Genomic DNA, 22,597 nt, shown 5'->3' on the forward strand with positions numbered 1-22,597 from the left:
GATTCTCTATGCTTTGAATCTGATTACCCTGTAAGGTATTTACCAACCTGATTTTACAGAGGTGATTCTTTTACCTTTTCTTTAACTAAAATTCTTCTTTTAAGAACCTGATTGATTTTTCATTGTTCTTAAGATCCAAGGGTTTGGGTCTGTGTTCACCTGTACCAATTGGTGAGGATTATTATCAAGCATTACCCAGGAAAGGGGGTGTATGGCTTGGGGGGATATTTTGGGGAAGACGTCTCCAAGTGGTCTCTTTCCCTGTTCTTCGTTTAAAATGCTTGGTGGTGGCGGCATACTGTTCACGGACAAGGCAAAGTTTGTACCCTGGGGAATCTTTTAACCTAAGCTAGTAAGAATAAGCTTAGGGGGTCTTTCATGCAGGTCCCCACATCTGTACTCTAGAGTTCAGAGTGGGGAAGGAACCTTGACAGCTTCTTAGATGAAGACCTATTAAGCTTTCTTTATCCACAGCAGCCGCCAGATTTCCATTTGGAAAATGTAAGCCATATGAAGGACACCGAGATACCATGGAGATGGGGGCACTATAAATACTAATAATGATAATAAAGATAGAACTATGGCTTCCCAGCACAAGGACCTGTCAACAAACACACCCTTCAGACCTAAAGGTGATTTGCATGTGGATTTTAAAACTCCATTAACTTTAAAAATGTGTTGAATGGCCCAGACAAACAAGCGAAGAGGGACATAAATTACTTCATTTATGGTTTGCTTCCTGTGATAGGACTCCTGACATCTAGTCCTTCCCTAGATCCAAATCTTGCCCCATCATGCACTGTGCTGGAGAAGTCCAATCTTCCACAGGAAGCTGCTAAAGCCAGCCTAGAGGGGCAGTAAGGCCTGTCTCAAACACAATACAGCATTGGTCTTGCAAAGTTTCTTTAAATGTCAATTTATACCCAAACAAACCTTTAAAAACCCAAGCCCAAAGAAATGAAGCAGAGTCACTATTCACTTCCTGTGCTGAGTAAGGACTGCTACAGTCCTGGATTTTTAAAATTCTTCCTGTCCTGCAAGGAGACACATTTTTCCAGGGACTCAGTGTTATTCAGAGAATTCACCCTGGAGGGCAGGAAATGCAACATAGCAGAGAAAGGGTTTACAATGGCGAGGGTTGTATTTACAACAAGGGGACATCTATAACCAACAGAAGGATTTCTCTCATGTATAAGTTACATTGGGAGGGGGTAATGTAATAAGATTGTATACTAGAGTTACCAGTGACGGGGGTGACCAGTATACAAGAGAGGCAGACTGCATGTTGGGGTTACCTGTTTTCTGCCACGCGAATGCAAGGTAGAGGGGGTTTGGGAGGGGCAACCTCTTCATCCATGGAGTCAGTCAGTATCTCAGCAGACTGAGTCATACTAGTTGTCTTGTTGAGAATCTCCATCTCTCTGTCTGTCAGGGGAAGCTCTGAGGGGCTGCAAAGCATAAAGCACAATTTGTAGAATGCTATCTGCATGTGATTTATACATATTTCTTTCAAATATGTACTTTAAAGTATAACAGTGAAATAGAAAAAATACTATCTCCAAGCAAAACCCCATATGTATCCACAAAGTAAAATGCAACTGCAGAAGTTAAGTGATTTCTTGTTGCCAGATTTCAGCATCCTTCCTCACATTGAGTAGCACCTTACTCCTCAAGTAATCAGTAGGACTCCCTGAGGAGTATGGTGCTTCCCTAAGTAAGGAAGTGTGCCAGATCCTGTCCCTAAAGTATTTCGCTACCAGGGGCAAGAAATAAACCCACACGCAGACATCAAGATACGTGCGTGTCTGTTTATATATAAACACCCCAATCAAACATTTGTTGGTGACCCACCTGTCAGATTTACATGTTGGTAAACTGGGTTTAACTGGGCTTGTGGGAGATGGATGTTCCTGCTTCTCTACTGTGAGTCTGACCAGCTCCTATATAAAGGCAAAAAACAGCAAAAGATAACTACCATGGACCTTTGTTAAAATGTAGCACGGTAATAGTAATCTTTCTGCTCCTCTTGGGAAGCAACCTGTAGCAAGGTGTCAGGTTTTGTAGCACCAAATCTTTTCCATATTCCAATGCTAGCATACTATGAAATATTATAACTAGCTAAAAGAAATGGCAGTGCTCCAAAGAAAAGAATACATTCGGTAATGCATAAACCTGTTTTTGTGTTTACTTACCTTGTTAATTTGCAAAATGTAGGAATTCATGATGTATCTCACCAGTCAGCAACAGTACTCAGCGAGGACCCTTAGGACCTAGTTTCTAAACAGACAGCTTTCTCCTAATCACTGCGACCTTTCACAACCAGAGTTGCTAGTGGGATTCCTGGCTTGGATGTGCCATCTTCCCTGCTTACAACTTTTACTATGTCTCATCTTTTCACTTGAAATGGGCTTTACTAGCAACATCATTCACCACATCAACACTGGAGACAAAGACATGCAGGAGCAAGACAGTGGCACACATCTTCTTACCATGGATTTCTGCATGGATTTAAATTTCCAGTTGCAAATGAAAACACATGCAAAATAAGAAAGTTGAGCCAAAAAGAGCAGATGCCCATTTTGTCCCATGCCAGAGGAAAATGAGCCACTCTACCGTCTCCAAACACACAGACACGTCAAACGGGTTCACTAGTAACTGGAGGTTGCAGACAACATTTCCTGTAGACACACTCGAATTGGGCCTTCCTGTGCCCACCTGTGTACGGGCGACAGAGCCTTTAGAACAGTGAAGCTCAAGTGGCACTGAGGCATTGAAGAAGCCAGCAGCCATGCACTATGCCAATCCCCTCGATCCTCCATCATAGAGCATTTTAAAATCAAGATTGGATGTTTTTCTAAACAACATGTGCTAGCAATTATTTTGGGGAAGTTCTCTGGCCTGTGTTATACAGAAGTTCAGACTAGATGATCATAATGGTTCCTTCTGGCCTTGGGATCTATGAATCTACTAAAAAAAAAAAGCTTAACCCCAGAAGGAGCAATCTGTTCACATATAGTGAAGGAAACTTCAAAGAACTCCATTTAGTGAGAAATAAGCTAAGTTCTCTGAATCATACTTCGGAGACTGACTAATAGCACCTCAAAGGAGATGAGCCAATAACTCTGTTGAGATAAGACGCTAAGGCAACCTCGCTTACACTAGTGACTAATCCAGCCTCCAAATACAGGTGTTCACTAAGCCACATTATCAATTTTACCTGAAATGCAAATAAGCTGTCAAATAACATAATATGAATAAAGTTGAGTGTAGGAGCTCACTTTGGTCAGCCAATAAAAGAATTAAGTTGTTTTAAGTTTTATAAATAATGTATAGATATCAAATGTAATGTAAATATCAAAAAGTATGATTTAGTTTTCCATAAGATTCCCTTCAGTTTTCCGAGTTAAATTTACAGTTAAATTTGTTAAAAGCCCTGCCTCCCTTCATACTGTAGTTATGAAAGTTTCATGATCATATAGAGAACTTCTGTACTGTCTATCTGGCTATAACAGATAAGACTGTGGATAAAGAGATAAGGGCATGATAATCCTGAACTACAAGACTGCTAGCAATCAAATCAATAACTCATGCTCCAACAATGCCATTATCGTGGAGAGCCCATTTTATGGCGGTTAGAGGCAGACAAACAGATCTGTTGCTCAAAGCTATAAACATGCGCCTTGGTCCAATCAGACTGGATAACTACCAGTGCTGTCAGATCACAGTGGCTCCCCTGCACGTTCGTTATTCAAAGGAAGTTGCAAAGGACTAACTTTTTTAAAGCAACCTGAAATTCAGCTAACATCTGCACATCCCAGTCTGATGAGTTAGCAAACAACTGTCAGTGCTTCATAAACATGATTACAATGTCATCACCATCCTCCTACTGAGGAAAAGAGTCAATTCAAGTGACTCTACAAAACCTAGATTTCCAAGGGATAACACGAGCTCAACGAGAGGAATAAAGAGCAATGCACTATACATGCAATGAACATGCGTCAACAAGACGATGCGCCCATTGCAGACTGTTTTGGTACTGGGAGTTATGTTTACACAACTGGTTTGTGCTCAAAATCAATATACTTTGTGTAAGGCTGTACACCTATCAAGAGCAGAGCAAAACACCCAGCTTTAGAGATGTCAGCCCTGGAGAGACCACATATGCTGAACAAAACAGGATGCAGGAGCAGATAGAGCATGCGTGTCTGACATGGCTGGCGCTACAAAGCTGCTCCTATCTAGGACAGATGGAAGAAGAACCCCTGCAGTGAGTAGAGTTCAGTGGAAAGTGCAAGGCTCATGTCTGACAAGGAGGAAAGGAAGTCCAGGATTAAGTTAACTCTGGCCATAGTTATTAACCCCTTCTCTAACAGGCCCCTGCCCTCACCCAGGGCTGGCTATGTCTGTCTAAGTGTTAATTTGAACTGGGTAGCAACAGAGCTTCAGGGCTTATGACTGTATCTATAAATTACACTGCGCTGATGTACACTGGAAACACTGCATGAAAACTGTAATACCCAAACATCCTCAGTTAAAGTGGAACTGCGAAGTTGTGAACACTGAGTTAATCTCAGATTTCTCTGATGAATGTCTCCTCTGCTAAGGAGGCACACAGCATAAGTTTTAACTAACCTTCTAAAAATCTAATTCCCCTCAGGCTCTGAAATCCTGCTAGCAATTCTCTTAAGAAAGTGTCATTCTGGGACATCCCAGACAAGTACTACAAATCTAAAGTACAAGAGGGAATCTTACAAAGGAGGAAAAGAATTAAAAACATATTAGTTAAAACTTATTTCTGTGCTGAGTGCCTGCCTACAACCAGGGTACTGGGGATTATTAGAGAAATACAGAATGAACTCCATTTTAATTTTAGCTTTGCAGTTCCCTTTACCATTTGTACAGAAGCACAAGGAAAAGCATCAATGGGATTTTGGAAACTGGGATCCCAAAAGGATTTTCAGTTCTGAAGTTCTAGGATTTTTGGGATCCATGCAGTGACATCATCGCATCCATTACTCCTACTAGCATAGAGCTGCAAAGGGGTTGTGTTGCAGCTGGTATTTCACGTACCAAGTTACAATCAAGACTGAGCGGTGACTCACTGGATTGCTGCCTTTGTGCATTCTGGACTAGATCCAATGGCTGACGAAGTCACTGGAAAGACTCCAAGAGACTTCGAAGTGCTTTGGATCAGGCCCTTTATCAGGCATTCATGAGCAAGATCAATGACCACATAATGCATAAAAGAAAACTAAATGAAATAAATGGCAGTTAAACCAAAAGCTGAAATATGCCTGAGAGGTTCTTGGAACAGCAAAGGTAAGTCTGCTGGTGAATTTCCTCTTTCCTCTTCCTCCACTGTGTTTAATAAACGTAACCAACTCGAGCTGAATGATGATGAGGTTTGTGTCACTGGCAATCGTTGCCATAATGCTGACAATCTCTGGAGGGTGAAAGTTAACGTGCTTAGCCAATTTTCCCCTTTCACTGCTTTATAACAAGAGACAAGCCTCTTTTGCATATGGGAATTTAGAGATCGTATCAGGGGAAAACCAATCTAAATTGAGGCTTTAAAGAACTGCTAAGAATATTTCAGACCATTACTGCAGAAATTAAATACATCTCATCACACGCACTGGCATGGCATAAGAGTGACAACACTTTGGAGTAGCCCATAATTCCCTTGCTCTGTTATTTCCCAGTCCCTCCAAGTCCCAAAGGAATGCATACCTGAATAGCACTGAGGGAAATTTTCCAGATGGATTATTCAAAGAAAAACGCACTTTTCGTTGACCCAAAACTAGTCACAAATTTGACACAAATACTTTCAGACCTTCACAAAATGGCCAGAAGAGAAGGAGGACAATGACATGCTGATGGCACTGCTGCTACTGTTATGCCTCATAACCTTTAGCCAAGTGATAAGGGCACCCGCCTGAGATGTAGGAGACCTGTGATCAAATCCCCACTTTGGACAAACTTTTTCAAGTCACCAAAAATTCTGAAAAATTTCAGATTCAGTTCAACCCAAACTGAAATGTTTCCTCAATTTTTTTGAATTGTGACCAAAGTGAAAGATCAGTTATTCACCCAGCTCTAAGCCTGAGGATCCCACCAGCTCCCACATCCTTACCACAAAACTCCAGCCATGCACTAAAAGCCGTCCCTTTGAAACCAGTCAATGGTGCTTCAAATTTTGAAAACATTACCAAACACCACCAGGTTTTCCATACCCTTACTTTCTCCCTCCCCTGCATCTGCATCCCTTAACCCAGGAGTGAGAGGCCTGAGAGTCACTCACAGGTCTTTAGTCCATCACACAGAGGGTTAAGCAACTGGGTCAGATGTGCAACAAGCTACTCCTTATCAAAACTGTAAAAAGGCTCCTGTCAGTTTTAATCATGTGTAAGTACTGCTATCTCTGCACTTCCTGCTACTTCAGCTAACTGGAAATTCCAAAATGAGATGGATTTTTTTTTTAAACAGTGTAATCATAAAAGGGAATTTTGCTTGCTATAAATAACCAAATCTGAGATGAACACAGCAAATAACAATACAAAGAGGCAGGCAGCCCCAAGCACAACACTGAGAATGAAGAGGGAAGTAAGCACTAAAATGTAGAACTGGGATTCAATGGAGATTTTACTAATGTTACAGAAATTGCTCCATGCAGTAGAGAAGTGTCCAATTTCTCACTTCCTGCTTCCAGATACCATGGTCAGCTTGGCTCTTCTAAAATAACTCCCCACTTCCCACACAGTAATAGATGCTTTCATGTCTCTTACACGCACTTACACTGAAATTCTGTCTTCTTTCTAGCCAAGAGTACAGACACCAGATATTTAAGGTAATGGTTTAAATTAAAACCGAATTGGTATTTCAATGCGGTGAGTCTGCACATGCAACTCTTATCTATACCTATGCAGTGACACAGGTCTGCACAGGATGAGTCTCGCCACACACAAACACACACACACACGTGTACATAAAAGTCTGCACAGGACTATATAGAGCTGAACAAGGTCACAGCAGTGTTCCGCTGCCTCCCCTATTTGTTGGGCTGTTTGGATGCTATGGGGCAGATCCTCGGGAGGTGAAAATGGCCACAGTGCCATTGAAGTCCAGGGAGCTCTGACAATTTACACCAGCTGAGACTCTGTCCCTACAGTTCTACACCCAACCTTTTCCCCTCCCATCCTACTCTGAGAATTAAACACCCATTTTAGGTGATATTTGGTGCCTAAGTTTAAGGGGCATACCATGCAGAACAATGCTGTAAATGTGACTTCTCTGGATGATGGGAACATTTTGTTTCAAATAAATAACTTTAAAAGCCTTCAGAACTAATAGGATTACTTTTACTAACTAAAGTGCATGACACGAAAGATGGATACTCAGAGCAGCATACCAACACTTCTGGCGATGACCAAAGCCCAAGAGATGAGATTCACTTTCACACAAAGTTCCAAGCAACAGAAACTAAGTCAAGTTTGAGTACAATAAAAAGATGGCAGCGTGACCCAATAGACAAAGCATCAGATGGGGACTCAAGAGACCAGTGTTCTATTCCTGGCTCTACCACTGGCCTGCTGGGTGACATGGGCATGTTACTGCCACTCTGTGCCTTAGTTTCTCCATCTGTAAAATGGAGATGATGATACTGATCTCTTTTGTAAAGTGCTATGAGATCTACTGATGAAAAGTGCGATATAAGAGCTACATATGAATTAATTATTACTATATGATTTTCTAAGGAAATAAGAATGAGTTAAGTGGATCAGCTGGAATAAGAACCTACCCCAACTGTACCTCAGTCCTTGATCCTTTAAACAGACCTTTAGCGGTCTGATTCAGTTTGGCATAAGAGGCTTAATTCCCTCTTTCTACACTTAAGACGTCCCTGTCTTTCAAAATAAAGTTCCAACACATATGACAACCTCTTTGCTAGTGCCCAGGGGCCTTTGACAAGAGACCCTGAACATAAAGTATTCAATTAAGAAAAGCTCCAGGGTGTTCAAACAGCTAATTCAAGGGTGGTAGGACCCAGCAGAGAGACTGCTAGAGTGATTGGGTTGCACAACATCAGCAAGCTGAGGAAAGGCCGGGGACACAGTAAGGAGAAACATGAATGACAAAAGTCTATTGGGAGGCATGCTAGTCACTTTTCCAGGCAAAAATGAGAGAAGGGGTGTCCCAAGAAGGCCATACATAGGATACAGAACTTTCCACTGCTTATGCAAACCAAACCTCCAAAACAATTGACTGTAGCCTAGCTCCCATCACCAGCCCCCAACGACAAGGAACTGCAGCATCATACTACTGATTCATACCTTGCCATTAATGTTAAAGTTGGAGGTTGGCATCTTTGATTCTCTCTGAGCATTAATGGGAAACATTTCCATTACCCTTTGTCTAGACAGAAAATATGTGAAATCCAACCTGTAAGCTGCATTCAGAATGGGGAAGGCTCACTAAAAATTTAATACAACAAAGGTTCATTGCTTCTGGCAGTCCATCAGCACGCATTGTTGCGCTAACCATTTGTGCTGATCCTTAAGGAATATATCAGATAAGGCAATCTCATTTACGCCGTAGTAGATTTCAGAGATAAGAATTTATTCATGTCAAGAACAGGATTTTTATGTTTTACATGTTCCTAAAAACTGTTGTCTTTATCCTCCAAATAAATCTTTTAGAAAAGATGAATACCTTATACTCTCTATAGCATGCAGTATCTAGCATATCATACCTTGACTCCATCCAGAACAGCTTTTATGACACCCTTCACTGTGGTCACCATCTCCTTGTCTTCTGAGTTCACCCCCTCCAGCATCACCTGATCAGACCAACGAATCAGATTTCCCAGACTCTGGTACACCCGGCTATAGCAGGAAGAGATGGCAGAACTGGAGGGAAAAAAATGAGTTCAAGAGATAATAAAATGAAAATATGGCACAATTATCTTAATAGAGAAATTACTGCCAATCCCAGAATTTATTTTTAAACAAATGTGCGTTAGCAAAAGGTAAAAATTCCACTGTGCCCTATTTGAATTTTTCTTCTGTTAACTCCCTCTTCTGGAATTTGTGTTTACCTAGGACCAAGATGACGCATGGATTTCACGTCTTTTGCAGTCACACTACTAGTTCTCAAGTAGGTATTGAAACAATGGTGTTAAGGCATGTTTTCATAGTTTTGAGAATAAGTTTCTCATTGTTCTTAATCCTTGGAGGGGTTGAACTAAACTTGCCATCCTTATGAAAAGTTTTCTTCCAACGCTGTGTCCAACTCTGAAATGCTCTGAGTGAATGAATTTCAGTTTTGGCTTTTTTAAAGGTAGAATAGCACTAAAGACATTTTTGTGAAGAAAAAAAAAGATTATTGGGAAAAGGAAGAACTAAATAAAATTGTAACAGAACTACTTATAAGGCTTTGCTCTACCATCTCTGAAAATGTCCATTTCGCTAATAAACAAGGTGTGCGGACACTTGATGATGTTCCAATAAAGACCTAATATTCATTTTTAACAAACATGTTAATTTGAAGCTTCATCACAAACAGGAAAGATGTTTTCAAGATACATCAGGACAACAGAGGGATGTGATCCTGCAATCCTGACTCACATAAGTGTTCCCAATTGCCTGATTCTCCTGGTGTATCTCCAGTGTTGTAATGATTGGTGTTACTGAGAGGAGACTCAAGCCCATAAACTTCAATGAGATTCCTTGGGTGAATGAGGTTTGTAGAATCAAGCCCTAGGTGGGTAATGAACTATTCTAAAACTTCAAAGGGAGGACTGCAAAGAATGGAGAGTACATTTTTCAGAACTATGGTGCTTGTCAGTATTCTGTCTCGTTTCAAGAGAAGTTAGCTGGGAAGTAGAAGTAGACCTACCCTCCCCTGACTCTTTCCAAGGCTTTGATTTCTTTACCATTAATCTTCAATCCACTTCCTTCTAAAAAGGCAGTAATTGAAAAGCCCACTTTGTACTAGATAGAATTTTTTTTTGACTTGATGCAAATACTTTCCTGTAAGCCAAAAAGGAATTCAACAATTGGATGGCTTTCTTGCTCAACAACCCATCCTCGCGCATTTTTCTTGAGGGGGATTGAACATCAAAATCTCCCTTTGTGCCCTGCCACTACTTGAAAGGAGTAAGATACGTAGGTACAGCATGAAAGGACGCGGCTTAATGTGACTGCCAAATCTTCACATACTGAATGGGGCTAAACTCGCTAGAACATGCGTAAAGGATTCCTGCCCTAACACACTGTCTACAGGAGGAGGTCATTACTCAGTGAAAAAGACCACATGATGATAGCCCATACTGATCATAGAAGCTCCCTGCTGAAAGGCTAGATTCTGACATCCGGCTCCCAGATCTCCTCATCTAACTGCCTGGGGTTGAGAGGGCAGCTCAGAGGATATTTGTGTTCCAAGACATATTCTGCATTTCAATCTCCCCAGTAAGGTAAACTGATTCAACACATGCCCTATGGAGACATGAATCAGAAAGTGATTGACTACATAAAGATGACATTTTCTATCCTAAAGATACTCACTGACATTTTACATGATCTCTTGACACAAGTTAGGGGACTTTTTATTTGATTAAGTGAAAGCAGGTGCTTGTCAGAAATTTAATGGCTGTGGGAAACTTGATAGCAGCCAAAGGAACTCTGGGTCCCAAAAAACCTGACCAATATTCTAATTTCAACAGCTACTGCTCTCTGTAGCTCTACCAACTAAACCTAAAATGGTATTCCTTTACCTCAGCTGCCACTCTGATCTTTACCATTTTCTCCCGACCCGTCGTAATGGCCAGGTACAGTAGGAACACCTTTGTCTACAGGTTTCAGAGTAGCAGCCGTGTTAGTCTGTTATCCGCAAAAAGAAAAGGAGGACTTGTGGCACCTTAGAGACTAACACATTTATTTGAGCATAAGCTTTTGTGGGCTACAGCTCACTTCATCGGCTGCATAGAATGGAACATACAGTTTGTCAACAGGCTGGCTCCACTCCTACCAGCTGTCCTTTTCCTTTCACAAGGCCTTACTGTGCCTGATTTATGCAAATAAGGACAGGTTTAGCCCATGTTCTCTCATCCAGGAGTGATACCTCCCCTAAACTAGCGGAAGTTAATAACCAAGTGCCAAATTCAGTTTTGCTATAACTCCAATTAAGTTAATTCTTCCCAAGATGTTCCCTCGCTAAACCCAGTTAAACCCTAGACTCTGAAGGCTCTCAGCAGAGTAGGTAGTAACACCCTTACTATGGCTGGCTTTAGAGTGTAGCGCTGTAAGGGATACTGTTACTTTTCTTCATCTCTGAAGATCACATCACCTCTTTTTCCTGCCAGCCTCTGAGACTCATCTGTAACTGAGGCTTCACAAGTGGTACCAGCAATAGTTCAAAAATGCTCTTGAAAATAAAACCAAAGAGGCATTCTATATGAAAAAAGTAGCGGCATCTGGAGATATTCAGTGGGCAAATACACAAGAACAGCATGAAATCTCTCAGGATTTCAGGACTCACACATCTGCACTTTCCAATATATTTTTGTGCTGTTTTGTTTATACAACGTTATTTAATGGTGGGTTTTGTTGCAGTTTCTTTTTTAAGCAGCTGCTCCAGAAGTCTGGAAAATTATGTAATCTAGCAGATATAGCTCTGGCCTGTGGCTTGAAGAGTCCACAGTTCTTATAATCCAAGCTGAGCTGGTGGCCTTGGCAAGTCACTAGGTTTCTTCTGGCCTCAAACTCACTGTACAACTGTGTAAGACTTAATGCCAAACTGAGTCAGAGATAATCTACTAAAGAGGAGTGCACACCCTGGAATGAATTCAGACCACGTATTCTTCTGAAGTCAATGGAGTTGCATCTGCTTACACCAGCTCTGAATTTTGACTCAACAAAGTCCAAACGGGCAATTTACAATACTTGTCAAAGGCTGCTCTAATGCAGAGGTGGAAGAATTTCACGCATAAAGGAAATACACTGTGGATGTGCTCACTTGCAGCCAAATGCTGCCTGCCCTCATTGCTTTTGGCTTGCTAATGACACTAGCCGCAGTGAGAACACAGCATCCGATGCAGAATCTCTGTGAATGTCAGCTGCCTGCTACCAAGCAATGAACTTTCTTCCACTAAAAGTCTCTAATGTTTGAAACCATGCCCCACATCCCTGTCCTCTCCCATTTCAAACTCACTTCTAGGAATCAATCATTCCTTCTTCTCACAAACCAACTCTTTTTGCTCTCTCTTTCCTAATCTGCCGTCCAATATGTGGTCTGTCTTACCTACTGTATGTTGTAGTCTCTTTGCAGCAGGGAACTTGCCTTTAGACTTATGTTTGAAAAGTGCCTTGTAAATCAGCCACTATTTTTTACTAATAATTAGCAAGAGCAGCATTTCATACCACTTGTGCGTCATGATTTTTCAAAACGATACAAATTGCCTGGAGTTCCCCCATCACAATCCCCCCAAGGGAAACTCACCTTTGCTGAATCCGTGGGTCTACTTGGACCAGGGGTAAGACGGCCTCCAGCACTTTACTTGCTGAACCTGGCAGCATCTCCAGTACTTTCTTGTCAATTGCCATTTTGTCCACAATGGTTTTAAAATAGCGCAATGCACTTACAACCTCCTTTTCCTTCTCCTCAAGCCAAGTTAAATTCTAAAGGAAAAAGGTTGGGGACAGAAGGGAAGAAGAGATTACAGAATGTCTTTTTGTGTGTGCGCACGTTCTTTTAAAGAAAGTTATTTTAATTCACCTGGTATATAGTAAAACTAACAATGCACAAGATGTACCTTCTGTGTTAGAGGCACACATGGGCTTTCCTTCTCCACAAACTTTTCCAAGTTTAATCCCAACTCTCCTAGGAAAATAATCAGTATCTCATTTATTCGTAGCAAAGACTTTGACTTTTTATTTTAATGGGCAAGTTCTGAGAAAGATTTTGGGTACAAACTGAAATTTAGCTCAGTCATTTTTAAGCACAACTCCCACCTTACTGATGAATTATCACACTGCTTTGGAGTCAGCAGAGACAAAGAGAGCCTGTACTTTCCAGGTGAGACATGCACACGTGCTAAGAGCAGATGGGAAGAATGATTCAAGAAAGGGGATGGCAACAGCTGGTTTCAGTACAGTAGGAATTTTTCCAATCTGATCACAACTCTATCTACTTAATTAAGTAAGGGAACGGAAACACAGTGTGTGCTCTATTTTTAAATCATAAATCAAAAATTATTTTCAAGTGGCCAATGGTTAGGTAACAACTATGCTCTTTGAACCCTGCTGATCTTCCCTTTTGTGGGGGTTTAATAATAGAAAAAGATGCAATGCAGTGACATCATGAAAATGAAACAGAGCTGTAAACACAGTCAGGATAAATTTTTCAAACCTAAGTGATTTAGGAGCCTACAACCCATTCGGTTTCATTGGAAGTTGGGGGCCAGAATGATTTAGTTGCTTTTGAAAATGGGGCTTAGGTGCTTTTGAAAAATGTTACTTTGAGTCATTTTAGTGCAAGTGGTCATCCAACGAAAAAAGCGAGAAAATTAACGCCACAATTAGGCAAACCCCCAAAACAAATATGATAAAAACCAAACTCCTATATTTTCACTTCCATCATGGATATTTACAATGATAAATGTGTGTCCAGTCCTATCCCAAGTAATCCTACTAACTTTAATAGGGCTACTCATGTGAGTAAGGGTTCTAGTCTCAACCCTTCCATTCATAAATAAAAAGCCCTATTCACTCAGCAAAGCTGCTGGAATGAAGGAAATCATTCATTTTCCCATGGGGACGAACTGTCACACCACAAATGTGAGATTTTGGCATCAATGAATGAATTGGGCAGGAATGAAGGGGTCAACTGGAAAAAGCTTAGAGAATGCCTCCAACATTCTGGCACTCAGCAATTTTGGAAAAGGAAATTCAGAAGTGGCATATGCCAGTTTAATGGAGTTCTGGTAAAGGATATTTTTTAAAGTTTGCTAGAGCATGCCTAAGGGTCTATTAATGCTGGCAGTAAATTCCTGAGGGGGAGATCTAAATTAACTACTAAACATTGCTAGTAAAGGAGCAGAGAGCTTAACAGCGTCAGGTTTCATCCATTATCCCTTCAGCAAATTCAGCTTCAAGAATTAATGACCTATGGGTATTGTGTCCTCCCCATGTCCCTTCAGCTGTTAAACTGCAGCTTTCCTGAAAAACGGGGCCAGCAGACCAAACTTCTTCGGATGAGACATTCGTAAGCAGCACTGGCTAGTAACATGAACTTGGTCCCTTAGCTTTATTTCAGCTGCTGTTCCAACTGACCTGACCTTGCAGAAGGCAAGCTTAAATTTCCACATATGTATTAGCATCACTAGGCAAGTTTATTATTATTTAATACCTCTTATATAGCACTTTTAATCAGTTGATTTTAAAGGGCTTTGCAAAGGAGGTCAGTACCATTATCCTCATTTTACAGATGGGGAACCTGAGGCACAGAGGTAAAATGACTTGCCCAATGTCTACCAGCAGGCCAATGGCAAAACTTGGAATAGAATTTATGTACTCTTAAGCCCAGTCCAGTCCTCTCTCTCTTTAGCCACTCTGCCTCCTTCTTCATCCTCTTGCACCGCCAGTTGCATAGGGTGTCCACCAGTTTCCAGAGCTACCAAGCACATCCCTCCCAGTTGGCAGATGGGGAAGTGTCCACATTTGGGCAGCGCGGAATAATGAATAAGGAACCGTGGACCGACGGTTGTGCATGGGGCTGATAAACCCATCATGTAAAACAAACTTACTACAGAAACAAACACCAGGTGTCATATTGGTATGCAGCAGGCTCGAACAAGAGATCAACTTCATGTGAAGAATATGAAGCCAAATCCATCAACATGACACTCAGAAGCCTGAACAGACCAGCATAAGCCCAAAACAAATGGTGGAAACTCTGTCTCCCCTGGGGTTAATTATAAATCTAGAGACAAGGAATAATGGGCAATGGTGTGTAAAGGGAGAGCTGGTGGGATGGATATTGATTAATGCTCCTAAAATGTCTAAATGCTCTAAGGCATTATGAGCTGTAACTTAGGCTTCACTCATCTTGGCTGTAGGGATATTTGGTGGATAAGCCCCATCCTTATTGCTGCAGGGGACCTGAACTAAGCTCTTATTTCAAATTCCACTTGTGGTGGACATGCCCCATAAATGAATTTATACTGGCAAGAGAACAGATCTACTACGGCTGGAGTTACTAAAACAGCAGTTCCACTTGCTCCAGCAATTTCCATTTGGGGCATTAAATTGGATGGATTTACTACTCAGCCAAACCAATAAGTCCCTTCACCCCCGCACTTGACTGACACATGCAGATATATCTCTGCATGATTTTGGAAGGTTTCCCTTAAATAATCATTACAAATGCATTATGTATGAGATACAGCTGCCCTAGAAAGGGTTAGGCACTCAGATACTTTGGTGATGAGCGCAGTGTAAGAACCTATATAGAGCTGAATAGGCTAAAGTGACAGCATACATTTGACTCTTAGATCTGGAATAAACCATCCTTTTAATACTTGGATAGGTTTTTGCTATATTCTTTAATTTACACTTAATCCTTTGGTACTGTTGCTTCTACTCTAGCTAGATTACCTACTGTGTGTAGGAGACTTAGCCCCAGGATTTAAAGAGACAGTATATGCCCACGAATAGATATGAAATCTACTCAGTCTGTCTTTTGACATCATGTGTCTTGTCAGCTTCTCCTTATATTCTATCTAGACTCTGTAATAATGACCCAGTGGCACCCTTTCCTCCCCCCACAAAGCTAATCAGTTGGCTACCATCAAACTAATCAATTAGCTGGAGACAGTCATTAAAATGGATTAGGACTGAGCCTGAGATCAACATTTCACAAGTTTTACAGTTTAAATGCAGACCAACAATAGCCAATTTACCCAGCATGAACAGCAACTCAGCTGTCTTTCCTATTGAGCAATTACTGCAAGTGAGTTTTATTTTCCCCATAATTCCAGCGCCTAGATTTGTAACAAATATTTTTAGATGTTCAGCAGATTCCTGGTCAGTCATTCCCCAATATTGTTCTCTAAGCTCTTTGGTGGAAATAATGCAGAAGAAATTTGCCTTTCATTCATATGCAAATATATATTTTTTTCTATTTCCAATATATTTTAATCTGTTTGTGGTCAGATATCAATTAAAAGGAAAGGCTATGACACTGTTTTACCATGCATGTCAATGAATCAATCAATACAAATAAAATAGCGCAAATTCTCCCCAGTAAATAACCCATTGGATTGTACACAGAGCTCAAAAATGCTCTACATAATAACCCTTTGAACTAGTCACTATACATTAACTTTCCTATAATCTCTTTGGAATAAATAATATAATCTCTAAGGAGGATTCCTCGAGGAAAAAATGTAACAAATTTTTGGAAAAAAAATTTCCCCCCATTTATAAAATGGTTTCTGCTCTAATGGACACCTAAAGTAAAGTAAAAAGTTACATCATAGAATTCAATGTCAGAGCTCCAATATGAGTAGAACCTGTTAGCATCACCACAGTGAGGGGCCCAGATGAGTCTCCATAAGAAACCTTCATTTTGCCATGGCCATTACATTCATTCAAAGCTGAAACTTGGCAGATGGTTGCTTTTTTAAAGAAAACTATTAGGACTGGTTTGGATATTTCTGTGGTGTCACAAAGATTTCTTTGGTATCTATACAATCTGGGATCTGCGTGAAAATTTGCACTTTCTGGGCTGCAGGGCACCACATAAGTACTAATAATTTTTCATCTTAGCAAGGCAGCTCTCGAGGAGGATTGTAAACAAGTTGCCTCCATCTCTCTCTCTCAAGTAAGAGGTTGTACCCTTTTCTCAACAAGAGGGCTGTTACAGGCCCATTCTTTCCTTCTCTCACTCTGAGGATGAGTTAGAACCCTGAAGACCCTCATAATTTCCCCTGCTTTACAACTCCTCCCCTCAATAGTGGACGTAACTCCCTTTTAAGACAGTCAACCTCTCTCCTGAGCAATCTGGTGTGAATGCTCTAGCACATCTTCCCAAGATGCAGACACCCTGCCTCCACTGCAAAATCCAGCCCAGAGAATGAAAACCCAAGTCTTCTACATGGTGATAAAGAGTACTAGGATACAATTACCTTATCTCATTTTTAGACACCACTCAACCCCATTGTATAAATCCTGCTGTGCCTCACTAGGAATAAACCAACCAAGTTTGTAAAGGTGGTATGCTACACTGAATTGGTCTCTCAACAGCAACTGTGGGGCTTGGAAGTTACCACAAGTAATCCTAGTTTTTCTTAATAACCTGGGACTGAATTCTACACCTGAAACCTGGAAATCTCAGCAATACTAGAGCTAAATTCTTCTTCTGCTCAACCAGGTCAGAATAGAAGTGGAGGCAATACTTTGGTAGCCAGCTGGCTATTACCTCCTGAAAGAAAGGCAGCCTCGGTTCTTATAAGGCTTGAAATAGCTAGCTTAGGTTTGAGGAAGGGTGGGCTGAAAGTCAGCAGCTGTTTGAATACATCTGTTTGACTCACTCTGTTGAGGTCACCAGAGATTGAGGACATCTTTGGACAGGCTTCAAGGATCTGCTTGCATTTTAATGGAACACACCCTGAAGTCAGGCAGTGATTTGGGAGTTGTAAGTGTAACTATAGGGTGTGCATGTGTGGGGAGGGAATGTCAGGCCATAAGCTGCATTCCACAACGAGTCATTTCAACGCTCATGGAAGAAACATTCATCAAGATCTCAAAAGGAAAGTTACGTGTCTCTTTAGTCAACTACACTACATACAAAGGACCATCTATATGGTTCCTCTGGAAAGGAACTCTGAAGAGTACCTCAGGAAACTGTAAAATTCTTTGAAGGAAACACAGCCCCATGCACTAAGAGCAACAATGCCAGATTTCAGTATAGTTACAGTACAGACTATTCAACAGGCAGGGAACTGGCATGACTGTTACCAAGACAGTACCATTCAGCTGCTTACTTTGTTCACTGGCTTCTCTGGCGTTTTCACTGTCAGGTCAGCCTGTTTTCCTTTCTTTGATGGCGTTCGCTTTATTTTTGGTGAATGAAACTTGTCCATCAACTTCATGGTGAAAGAGGAGAGATGGGAGCGCTGAGAATCTGGAAAGAAGCACACGCAGATGCATTATTAGGCTGGAGTAGATTTTTTGGGAACAGGCAGGTTGTGCTACAAAATTCTCTAGAAGAACAGACTGTGAAATACAAAGTAGCACAGATAAATTTATAGAGTGATGTGAATTCTAACTACATTTCCAAGTGTAATAACCACCACCATTCTCTGTTTCGCCCCAGACACAGCTATTCTAAAATGCAGCGGAAAAGACAATGGGGTTGCTTTTACTCTACTACATCAGAAACAGAGTAATAATGATGCCTACTTCTTATACAGCGCTTTTTTATCAATAGATCTTAAAGTGCTTTACAAAGAATGGCAATATCATTACCCCCCATTTTACAGATGGGAAAACTGAGGCACGGGAAGTGACTTGCCCAAGGTCACCCGGCAGACCCGTGGCAATGCTGGGAACAGAACCAAGGTCTCTTGAGTTCAGTCCATTTGTCTATCCCCTGGAAAAAAGGCCTTTGAATGGTTTTGTATGACTAGTTTGCCCAAAAACCTGGATCTTCATATCTCCAAAGGGTTTCAGTTCAAACAGCGGCCTACATGTCAGGATGGACCATTAGAACACAAGGGATAGATTGCTTCCAGACAAGTGCACCCTAAAGCAGTTTAATTAGAGGACTGAGTAAAGTAGTTTCCTCATGGGAGGACACATTCTTCATTGTGGAAATCAACTCTTTTTTTCAGGTTTGTGAGTGTCTGAAAAATGGAAGGCTCAAAGATCTATGATGCGGTCACAGAGATTTTCTGATGAGTATTTTTAACTGTTTAGCTCAGGGGTGGGCAAATTGTATCTAGGGCCGAGGCAGGGGGTTGGGATGCAGAAGGGAGTGCGGGGTGTGGGAGGGGGTGCAGTGTGCAGGAACGGGCTCAGAGCAAGGGATTTGGGCAGAAGAGGGGTGCGGGGTGTATGAGGGGGCTCAGGGAAACGGGTTGGGGTGCAGGACGGGTGCGGGCAGCGGCAGGTGGCTCAGGGAAGGGGGTTGGGGTGCATCGGGTGCAGTAGGGGGCTCAGGGCAGGGAGTTGGGGTGCTGGAGGGGTTCGGGCTCCGGCCTGGTGCCACTTACCTAAACCTGCTCTGGGGTGGCAGCAGCGTGCACCGGGGCCAGGGCAGGCTCCCTGCCTGCTTGCTCTGGCCCCATGCCGCACTGCTCTGGGAAGCGGCTGGCACCATGTCCCTGGGGGATGGGCGGGGGCCACAGGGCTCCATGTGCTGCCCTTGTCACACCTTCAGGTACCTCCCCCGAAGTTCTCATTGGCTGCAGTTCCCTGTTCCCGGCAAATGGGAGCTGTGGGGGGCAGTGCCTGGAGGCAAGGACAACAAACGGAGCCCTCTGCCCCTCCCCTCCCGCCCCCAAGGACGTGGTGCTGCCGCTTCTGAGAGCGGTGAGGGGCCTGCAGCATCACGGGGGGCAATCCTGCGGACCAGATCCAAAGCCCTGAGGGGCCGGATTCGGCCCGCGGGCCGTAGTTTGCCCACCCCTGGTTTAGCTGTGCTGCTAAATAGAACAGAATTTGTAAGCTGTCTTCCTGGCACTGAGCAACTTGGATTGTATTTTGAGCAAACAGATTTTAATAGGAAAGATATGAATTGCTCTTTCAGTGAGCCAGACAACTCTGACAGCAAACAGTGAACTTGCCTTCAAGTACATTATCTGCACAAGTAAACACTTTCCCTTGAACCTTCCCTTGCCCTTTTGGCTTATCTGGGAATTGACTGCATTGGTCGTAATGAATAACAGCGACATCTCCCATGTGCGTAGTGCTGCACCTTCTCACGAGCATGGAGACTACAAACAGAGTAGGCTGCTGAGTCAAATCTAGCATTCAGCAGCTAAATACCACATAGCTGCATTAGCACTGCTTCTACATTCAGAAAGCACTAACTGCAACTCCGGGGAAAGCACCTGGGTTTACCGCCTCCCTTTAAAGAGAATTAAGCATTACTAATTACCACCAGGAAAGCAGATTTTAGTTTCTTCTGTTCCCACCTTCACCAGAGCAAAAACTCCAGCTAATGAAGTAATGTGTCACAATTTTACAGGCACCCTGTTAGCTGATGCTCAGTGGTCACTGGTTACCATCTATTCTAGTAGAGTAACTGGATCTCTAGTAGCTGTCTCCTGTCAGTACTAAGTCTGAACACAAATGTGCCACACCACAAAACATTCTAGGGTCACTATCAGGCCAAAAATACACTCTTTGTAGAAATAAGCTTTTACAAAACCTGAGACCAAGAGAAATATTTCAATCAAATGTATCTTAAACACCTCAGTAGAAATTGGGTCCCCCCACAACAGACAGACACACACTCTATAGTGTGTGCAACCTAAACATTACAGCCTGCTTGCTGTAAATGAAAATGAAACTGACTCAACAAAGTAGGGGAGAAAAGTGAGAAACCGACCAGTCTATGCTCCTTGTCCAAGTTCATAAAGTTGCAAAATATGAAGCAGCATATTTGGTGAAAAGTAAAATTTAGCATCAGAACACTGCAGGAATTTTTTAAAACGTAAGGCTCTTCTGATTTTTCAAATGTAGGTACTTATTACAGGTATCCAAAACCAGATCAAGCAGTTTAAATAAAAATGGACTAATTATCAAAGTTGCTGAGTCCACTCAGCTCCCATTAATTTCAGTGGGTGATCAGCACCTCTGACAATCAAGTCACTTATTTAGGTGCCTAGTCTTAACTAATTAAATTTGAAAATTTGGGCCTAAGTTTTTAGGATTTTAAAGTGTCCAGTGTGCCTTTGAATGGTCCATAAAAACATCTTTCAACTTTCCATCCTCATTTTCATATACCAATTAACTCAATCAATAAATGCAAGGTAATGCATGTTGGAAAACATAATCCCAACTATACATATAAAATGATGGGGTCTAAATTAGTTCTTACTAAAGAAAAATCTTGGAGTTGTTGTGGAAAGTTCTCTGAAAACATCCACTCAATGTGCAGCGGCAGTCAAAAAAGTGAACAGAATGTTGGGCATCATAAAGAAAGGGATAGATAATAAGACAGAAAATATCATATTGCCTCTATATAAATCCATGGTATGCCCACATCTTGAATACTGCATTCAGATGTGGTCGCCTCATCTCAAAAAAGATATATGAGAATTGGAAAAGGTTCAGAAAAGGGCAAGAAAAACTATTAGGGGTATGGAATGGCTTCAGGATGAGGAGAGATTAATAAAATTTGAATTCTTTAGCTTGGAAAAGAGATGACTAAGGGAGAATATGATTGAGGTCTATAAAGTCATGACTGGTGTGGAGAAAGTAAATAAGGAAGTGTTATTTACTCCTCCTTGTAACACAAGAACTATGGGTCACCAAATTAAATTAACAGGCAGCAGGTTTAAAACAAACAAAAGGAAGCATTTCTTCACACAACGCACAGTCAACTTGTGGAACTCTTTGCCAGAGGATGTTGTGAAGACCAAGACTATAACAGAGCAAAAAAAGGACTAGATAAATTCATGGAGGATAAGTCCATGCATAGCTATTAGCCAGGATGGGCAGTGATGGTATCCCTAGCCTCTGTTGGCCAGAAGCTGGGAATGAGAGACAGGGAATGGGGCACTTGATGATTACCTGTTCTGTTCATTCCCTCTGGGGCACCTGGCATTGGCCACTGTCGGAAGACAGGATACTGGGCTAGATGGACCTTTGGTCTGACCAAGTATGGTTGTAATTATGCAACAGTGGAAGGAAGGAAGGAATGAAAGAAAAAAACCTACTAGATAAAGTGGTGTGAGCAAAAGAAATCCAGTCAATCGATTAGATAGCAGATTCAACTTTCCAAGAAAGGTTTACAGTCAGTCACTCATAACCTCAGAAAACTAGGAGGTCAGAGTTAAGATCTTTTAGAAACTAAAAATAACTATCCGTTGTTCCCATAGGAGAGGGGTGTTTAAACTAAATGTAAACTTTGAGAAGCTGAATTTGACAGGTCAAATTACATCTCTCTCCCTTCTAGTAACACAGGAACTTTTTGTGGGGGAGTAAGACCACTCAAGCTATAACTATAATATACAGCTTTACAATACAGGCAGAATATTCAGCTATTTATATTCATAACATGGGAGGCACCACCTGTTTTATTCCTTCATCCATACCAAGCACTCAAGTAAAACAGCAAATGAAAAGGAAAACCCAACTTCTCCAGCCCTCAACCAATAAAAGACACCATATGAGAACCTCACAACCCAAGACTGGTTCAATGCAATAAGCAAGTCTACCCCGGGAGTGACACCAATGAAGTCAGAGATCAGTCTGGTCGAATGTAGACAAAGGTCAATGTAACATAAAATTATGCCCTTTAAGGATTTTATAGAGGCCAGAAAAGTTGGAAATCAGGTGTTCAGTGTTTCTGGTGGTTCCATTCACCAGTA

General features: G+C 41.7%; 1 protein-coding gene across 1 annotated transcript in view; it reads right to left on the reverse strand.

The window, feature by feature from the left end:
* RAPGEF1 (Rap guanine nucleotide exchange factor 1) overlaps nucleotides 1–22,597 on the reverse strand; it is a 120,181-nt gene that overhangs the window by 54,815 nt on the left and 42,769 nt on the right. Inside the window, exons 3-7 of the mRNA XM_073314829.2 lie at nucleotides 18,041–18,180; nucleotides 12,496–12,674; nucleotides 8,750–8,906; nucleotides 1,852–1,940; nucleotides 1,296–1,448 (exon numbers count right to left, since the gene is read on the reverse strand). Coding sequence (XP_073170930.1) covers nucleotides 1,296–1,448; nucleotides 1,852–1,940; nucleotides 8,750–8,906; nucleotides 12,496–12,674; nucleotides 18,041–18,180 — 718 coding nt within the window. The remainder of the gene's footprint in view (nucleotides 1–1,295; nucleotides 1,449–1,851; nucleotides 1,941–8,749; nucleotides 8,907–12,495; nucleotides 12,675–18,040; nucleotides 18,181–22,597) is intronic.

This window comes from Lepidochelys kempii, chromosome 16, assembly GCF_965140285.1.
Source record: "Lepidochelys kempii isolate rLepKem1 chromosome 16, rLepKem1.hap1, whole genome shotgun sequence".
Classification (NCBI taxonomy): Eukaryota; Metazoa; Chordata; order Testudines; family Cheloniidae; genus Lepidochelys; species Lepidochelys kempii.